General features: G+C 30.3%; 1 protein-coding gene across 1 annotated transcript in view; it reads left to right on the top strand.

The window, feature by feature from the left end:
* LOC106677266 (uncharacterized) overlaps nucleotides 1-8332 on the top strand; it is a gene marked incomplete in the record, with an annotated part of 95507 nt that overhangs the window by 58308 nt on the left and 28867 nt on the right. The window contains 5 exon segments of the mRNA XM_067052918.1: nucleotides 681-806; nucleotides 5128-5225; nucleotides 5341-5438; nucleotides 6495-6635; nucleotides 7012-7179. Of these exon segments, the coding sequence (XP_066909019.1) occupies nucleotides 681-806; nucleotides 5128-5225; nucleotides 5341-5438; nucleotides 6495-6635; nucleotides 7012-7179 (631 nt within the window).

The raw sequence follows: 8332 nt of genomic DNA, 5'->3' as shown, positions 1-8332 counted from the left end.
ACCTAAGTGGTCGAAACGTCGGAAGTTTAAAAAAGAATAAAGTTGAGAGAAAAAGGATCAAAATTGTTTTAAAGTTAAATAAACATGTTTTAATTAAATAAATTTGTTTTACTAAAATTGACATTATATATGAAATGACCAGTTATACAAAACTGAAATTATTCAAAGAGCAATTTTTATTTAAAGCTGTTCAATAATTTCTATTGAGTATTTGTTTTTAATAAAATTTCTTTCATAACAGTTACTTGTTAATTTAAAAATGTTAAAAGTTAAAATGCATTAACTGTTATTTTTAAATTTATTGAAGATGATTAGTAATAGTTTCGTTCCTTGCTGGTACAGGTTATATTTGGCAGGCACAATAAATTTCTGGCAATTTTCCTGATTGATCAACGATTATGGTTCCTATTCCATTCCTATGTGCTTTAGCATAATGTTTTGTACCCTAAAGCCTCCCTCAATAAATTTTCTATCTAATGCACAAAGATTTTTTTGAATAGGACTGGTATTTCTTAAAATAAGCACATTCAAACCAACTCTTCCGTTGTATATATTATTGTACCAATTATGTTATCACTGGCTAACCAAGATACTCAATAAATAATCATCTATAATTTTTATAACAATATTAAATTATTTTTTATCAAGTCTAATGATTATGTTTTTGTTTCTGTCCGCAGAGAGTTCGAGGTTCCTAGCCTCAACTTTCCTGGTCAGGTTCATCGATGGAGGCTGTCTGGTCTGCTCCAAAGAGGTGTTCTCAATACTCACGAAGCCTTATTAAGCGATCTTGCACTTGCACTAAGGTAACCAAAAATAATGTTAGGAAATTATATTTCACATATCGATTGAAGTGTAATTGATAAGCTTTTAATGTCAACTATTAATGGTTTATATACCAAATTCATAAGTTTGTTTTTTAAATCTGTTTTATGTTAATGTCTGTCTTCGTAATTTCGTTGAATACTCTTTATTGATTGTATTAACATATTCAATTCCATTGATATTAACTTTCTTATTAATAATAACAGTATATAATATCTTACCTAAGGGTCATGTATTAATCAATTGTATTTTTTTTTTTTTTATTAAGAGAAAAAATACAATTAAGGGTCATAAGTATTAGTGTTCAAGTATTCATTCATACAATATATACAAAAAGAGAAGAAAAAATTGTAGATGAGAACACAAAAACTCACAAAATAATATTAAAAAACACAATTATGATGTGTATAAATATAATGAATTAAAAATGATAAATAATAACTAAATAATTAATGTACAAGATAAAGAAAGTTAAATTTAAATGAACATTAGCACCTATATACAATACAGTGGATTCCCACTAATCCAAACTAATTAAAACTAGGGGGGTTAAATCAGCGAAAAATTAGAATTACCGAACGAAAAAAAATAAAAAAGGTCACTTCATAAATAACTAATCAATTTAAAACTGAAACTTATAAATATATTTACATAATAATATTTGTATAAAAATAATTAACAATTGTTCAGAACTTTATTTGTTAACTATTTCCATTTGTTTGGAACCTGAAATATCTTTTTGAAATTTAATTTTTTAAAAGATATGTATCTGACTAGATCATTTTCATCTACCCATTGGATGCATTTGCTGAAACAGACAGGGTAAAACTTCTTCATCTTTAATCATTAGTATATTTTCTTCGACTTCTGTTTGTGTTACATGACTTTCCAAGACATTGGAAATTATTCCTTCACATTTTTGAAGTTCCCATTTAATTTCTTCTTCTCCATTGATCTATTGTTCAATTTTATCTCTAGTTATTTCACATACACGCATTTTTCAAGTTGTAAAACTTCTAAAGTTTCTCTTTGCTTTAAATCACCTGAGCAGTTAGTTTCTGGAGTAGAAGTTTCTTATTTTTTGAATAAAACGAGTTATTAATGAGGTGTTAATAGTTTACCTTAGATTAATATGAGAAGAAGATGGTCGCAGGGTGTGGTCAGCAAAAATACACAAATAAACAAAACTTATTTATTTGTCCCGACGTTTCAACCTAAATTTCAGGGCTGAAAAACACAACCAGATAACAACCTTAATTCGGAGACCATAAAAATAATAATAAACATACTTGGAAATATACATGACAATAATTTTTAAATTAAATTAAAAGGAGTTATTTTTCACTGGATTATTTAAGCCTCACTGCATAAGTTGGTGATAATAGAATTTTATTGAATGCATGTATATATTTGCCGACGTTTTGACCTGAGTTTCAGGCCTGAAAACACTACCAGATAGCAACCTTAATTCAGAGACCATAAAAATAAAATAATAATTAACAAACTTGGAAATATGAAATGAAATGAAATGAAAAAATAACTTTATTCTGGGACATATGTCCCCTAATCATACAGTGAGATTTTTATCTGGCGAGCGTTTACAAATTTTCAGATAGTAGAATGAAATTACATTGGTGTATTGACTTTACTACTGTTTATAATGTTAATCAATAACTGCCTATTTATTTGATTACAAAGATGTGGAGGTTTGGTTATTCAATAAATGAAGGAATAGGTGTTGTTTAAAGGAGAGAATGGATGAGGACTGGCGAATGGAGATGGGAAGGGAATTCCAGAGGGAGGTTGCACGTATGACGAAGGATTTGCTAAAGAAGGAGGTTCTATAGGAGGGCATATATAAATCATTCGGATGGGATCTGGTGTTTAATGAGTGGATGGATGAACGAAGAATGAGGAGATCTATGATATAGGTAGGTTTTTTAATGTTAAGAACTTGGAATAGAAAAACACCAAGGAGGTATTGCCTTCGGGAGGTTGGATAGAGCCACTTCAACTCGGAATACCAGCGAGAGACTTGAGAGTGTCTAGGGAACCCAAAGATAAATCTTACAAAGCAATTCATGAGTCTCTTCAGTCTTAACTCTAGTCCTGCAGATAGCCCTCCGTACACCAAGGATCCGTAGTCGAAGTGGGGGAAGACAAGAGAGGATACTAGGAGCTGACGAGTGTTCTGAGGAATGGAATTACGGAATTTTAGGAATTGTTTGAGTACAGTTATGGATTTACGTGTGATTTGAGAAATATGGTTATTCCAAGAGAGGTGTTGATCAAAAGTGACACCAAGGTTTTTTATAGTAGGATAGAAGTGAATCGGTTGGTTGTTAAGGAAAAGTAGAGGACAGTAAGGGAGGGTATGAAGGAGGCGCTTGGAACCGATAAGAATGGCCTTCGTTTTTTTGGCATTCAGCTTCAAATCATTGTTAGACGCCCATGCGTTAATGCTGTCAATATCTTCCTGTATCTTTTGGATAGCCTCAAGCATTTCGGAGGGATAGAAGGACAAATAGATTTGGAGATCGTCTGCGTATATGTGGTACTGAACGTGGTGAATGGAATCAGGAAGATCATTGATATAAATAACTATGAAATATGAAATATATTTGATAATAAATTATAAATTAAATTGTGTTATTTTTTGCTAGATTATTTAAGCCTCACTGCATAAGGTGGTGATAATACGGTTTTATTTAATATATGTACTATATACATAAAATAAAATCTTGAATTATTTTTATTTTATTTTTTTAAATGGGTGGTTCGGTTTATGGAATAGTCCAGGTTAATACACTGTATTTACATTCAGCATTGGGAACTCCACACCAAACTTTGCCGATCTCATGTGCAAGGCAAAGCAAGGCTTTGAGATCCCAGCGCTTCTTTTCAGTTGCGTCACTGGTATTGCAAGTCAGTGGAGGCTGAGTTAGAGTGACCTCCATAATTTAGAAATACAAACCACATTAACCCCTCCAAACTGATTGAATATTTTTTTCAAACATTCAAATCAAGATTTTATTTGGTATAGCTGAATATAGTCATTGTGTTTATAAAATTTGATTTAATTGAATTTTTTATTTACATGGACTTAACCATATCTTGATCTACCATCTCCTATCATAAGTACATTTAATCACATTGTCATAAAGTGTCTTTGAATATGGAATAGGTTGGTGGTATTTTTGTTTGTTTATATGAGTGTATGTCTGTCTATCGCGATGATGTCTCTTGAAGTTGGTATTGGATTGTTTTTGTGAAAGCTGAACTTGATGTTTACATTTAACATGGACTTAATTTGAATGTTCAAATTGTCTGGTTTAGTCCATTTGTTTATGTTTTGTCAATTCCATACTATGTAAAAGTTGTGTTCTGTTTGGTCTGTTTTCCCTTAATCCTTTGCAGATTGTTAAAAATATTCTTATGACATAATCTCAGTGGATTCATTCTTATTTATTATAATAAATTTTATGATTTATTTATATCAGGTTTGGAAGGAAGCTTTGAGCAAGGAACTCGGAAATACCAGGATGGACCAATGTTGTATTTTCCACTTTCACTGATTTCTTTTGCACTGAAGAAGCTGTTGATTCAGCAGTGGAGCACCTTTATATCAATTTTTTTTCGATTTAAACTCATGTTGCAAATAAATTTTAAGATATCTAATTACTGTGATAGAAACAAAATTTTATTACTAAGTGTTTTTCTCATGTGTGCTCCTTATCCCTATAATATGGTCATCGTAAATCTAACCACAACCTTCTTAGTGACTTCGGCACAAAGGGAAATACTGGAAGATAGATCTACAGCTGCCTTCGAAATCTTAGAACTTACCTGGCTTACAGCTCAAGGTATAAAATTACTTGTGACTAATGATTAATTTAACAATCTTACAGGTATCAGATCTGGGACTAGAACTAGAAGATCAATTCTTAATGTATGTTTGTTGTTTTCATGATACAGTAATTGATAATCGATTATCAAAATCATATTTGATCATTTTACTCAAACAATCATTATTTTATTCGATCAAACCTCATGATTTTTTGATTCAAAAAACAAAATGTTTATAGGAAAGATGAAAAATTGCAAGCACAAATAATAAATCGTAAACATATTGTAATTTATGAGTGTTCTTAAACATTTAAATACACTCTATGGATCTGAAAAAATTATAGTTTAACAGATTGTTGAGGAAGCATATGTTTGTAACATAAAACAATTAAAAAAAATTGCTTGTAATCAATAAATAGTTTTAGATTCCTTTTCTAATAAATTTTCTCTTTACAGGTTTATAATTGTAACAGCAAAAGCGAGATTGGTATCACACTTTTTTAGTTTAACTCAAGCTTTAGCATCTTTAATAACTGGTTTTCTTAAGCTATTAGGTAAGTACATCATTCATTCATTTTTTAAAAAGTTTTATTAATATTATTAATTAAAATTTCTAACATATTTATATTTTACATTATGGTAATCGCATAATGTTTCTTTTTTCTACAGATATAATTTTGGGAGTTCCAAGCGTACAAGCTCACAATTTGGAGGGCAGGTTGCGAGAAGAAAGAAGTAGATATCTTGTTGCGGAGTTTGTTTGCCGGGTAAATTTATCTTAAATACTTTCGATAGCTCTTATTTTCTAAAATAACTACTTTACCACAGTGTTCGGGAAGGGTGTTGTAATGAACAGACCATTCTTCGATAGCTTGCAAACTTTTTGGATGGTGTCACAGATTTGGATAACCGACCAAGAGGAAGAAATTCCCTCCACAAGCAATTGATGACAATGAACTTAAGCGTATTGGGGAGGAAAACCCTTACCAAACTGTTAAAGGACTTGCATCACAAATGAATACAAGTGTATCAACAGTTTCCTGATACTTAAGACCATTGATAATGTAAAAAAGATAGATCTATGGGTAGCTCACAAACTTACTGAGCGGCAGCAGCTGAAGCGTTATGAAACTTGTGTTTTAGGCAAGAAAAAGTGATGAAAAGTGGATTAAGTATCCACAAAAGATCGGGAACAGATGCCCAAAACCAATTCGCATCCAAATAAATTATTGGTAGTCAATGGCAGGAATAATTCATTTCTCTTTTTTACCCAAAGGTGAAACCATCACATCCACTTTATACTGCAGTGATATTGATATAACGCATCAAAAACGTGTCAAAAAACAATCTGCATTGGATAATCGGAAGGGTCCTTCATTAATATATTACACCAGACCTCATGTTTGATGACAGACAGTGAAATCCTTCCTCACCCATCTTATTCACCAGACTTATCTCCAACAGATTTCCATCTGTTCAGGAATTAGGACAACTTCATTAAATATAAAATTTTTTAAAATCATTCTTGGGTCAAAAATGCATTTTCTGACTTCATTTCTTCACAAAACCCTGAATTTTTCAGTTGTGGGATTGAAAAGTTGTTAACGCATTGATGAAAATGAGGGTAAATATTTTTATTTCATAAATTTGTTTCACTATATGACTTTTCCTGTGGAAACCAATACTTCATGTGAAATGATCCAATACACTCCTTAAGTTAATTTTTTTTTTTCATTTTGTCTGGTTAATTATTATTTATTCTTGGTATTTATTGATTATTTTGATTTTAACATAATTTTATATATATATATTTTTTTTTCTAGTCCGATTATGAAAAATCTCTGGAAGTATTATGTATGTTCGTACGACGGCAGTTGCGAAGGGCAGCTACAGAAAAATATGAAGTGGAGAGAGAAGCCTCGCACCCACCCGTGCCAATACCATATTTATTTTACACTCCTAAGGTACCTAATTTTCTTATTTATTTACTAATATTTATATAAATGAGTTTTATTTGTATTAAAGTAAAATTATTGGGGTAATTGATGGCAAAAATGAAGCTTTATTTATTTTTCTATTTTATTTTTAGAATTACTCAGCTTGTTAACACATTGACTGCCAACTACGAGTTATCTCTATATTGTCTCAGACGCCAACCAACGAGATAAATCGTGGTTTGTTTACTTGGCTTCACTGGCCAAACTTAAATTGGCTTCCTAGACTGAAGTCTTGAAAAGTACTGTGGCAGTCAACGTGTTAAATACTCAAGTAGATGAAAAATAAAATTCCATAAAGTCAATTTTCATTAGTGATGGTGCAATGTTTAATTATTTATTCCAGGGTTTCGAGGTTGACCTCCGTCTCTTCGGGAAAGAAATAATGAGAAAAGCCTTACCTATTTTGATGAACATTTTAGAACGTGAAACTAGGGGATGGTTTTTACATTTTAGAGAACGGCTTATATCAGAACTTCGGCAACAGAAAAGGCCAGATGAAGAAATCGAAAAGGTATTAATATTATTATAATTGTACATCCTCTAAATTTAAGCTCATTATCAAAGTTACAAATATATTCACTTAGTCAGGTATTTGTTTATATTATACAATATCATTATATTTTTTATCAACACCAGTTCCAAGCCCTGGTGGGCCTTAAATGATTAATGTAACTTTTTTTTATTAACAATTGATTAAGGGGGTATAGTCTTGTGCAAAAGACATCACTAACCATTTACAAGGCTATAATTTGTGGGCAATTGTGAAAAATAACATTGAGTTATAAATAAAACATTAAAAAATAAAATAAAATAAATAGATACAAATAATAATTTTTAAGAAGTGAGAAAAAGAAAAGTTAATAGGAAAAAAAATTACATTTATAGATTTAATATGATAAATAATTGATTTTTAATGTGAAAAAAATTTTTATTTGAGAAAAAGAAAAAGAGAAAAATAAATAAAATAGTAATAATGTCAATAATAGAAATAGATAAGTATAGAATTTAATCGTGTACAATACAGTTATACGCCCAACATTAACCTATTCTACTCCTGTCTATATCTACACGTGTCCCTCAAATTACAGAAAACTATTGCTCATTCAAAATATGTGTATGAGAATAGTAAACAACTATCCTCGCTACACCAAAATTTCAAAAATGTTATCTGACTTTCAGCTCCTAAACATTAAAGAGTACACATGGTTATAGACACAAAACTTTATCTCTTTTACTACCATTTTTGACAACCCCATCATACAAAAAATAGGAGAAACATCACTAAAAAGATACACCCACAAACAGACCAAACACATATTATCATCAGACATAACATTAACAAAAATTAAATTTCATGTATTAAATTTTATGTATCAAATTTTATACATAGAATTAGTTTATGGAATATTTTTTAACTAAGTGTATTTTTGTTCATTTTTCCATCATTTATTTGATTTATTTTTTATTAATATAGTTGTTTGAGAGTGGTTTAGTTTCTTTTTAAAACAATCTTGATCCTTTTCTCTCAACTTTATTATTTCTTAACATCCGACGTTTCGACCTCTCAGGTCATTCTCAAGGATTCCTACAAACAGCTCCTTTTAATTACTTTTATAACAAATTTCCTTCACTTACATACTGATTTCTTTGGTCTTACCTTATTC

Source organism: Halyomorpha halys, unplaced genomic scaffold (assembly GCF_000696795.3).
Source record: "Halyomorpha halys isolate HHAL.00 unplaced genomic scaffold, Hhal_1.1 Scaffold92.1, whole genome shotgun sequence".
NCBI classification, from domain to species: Eukaryota; Metazoa; Arthropoda; class Insecta; order Hemiptera; family Pentatomidae; genus Halyomorpha; species Halyomorpha halys.
The sequence above is the reverse complement of the archived record's forward strand: the minus strand, read 5'-3'. Positions and strand labels throughout refer to the sequence as shown.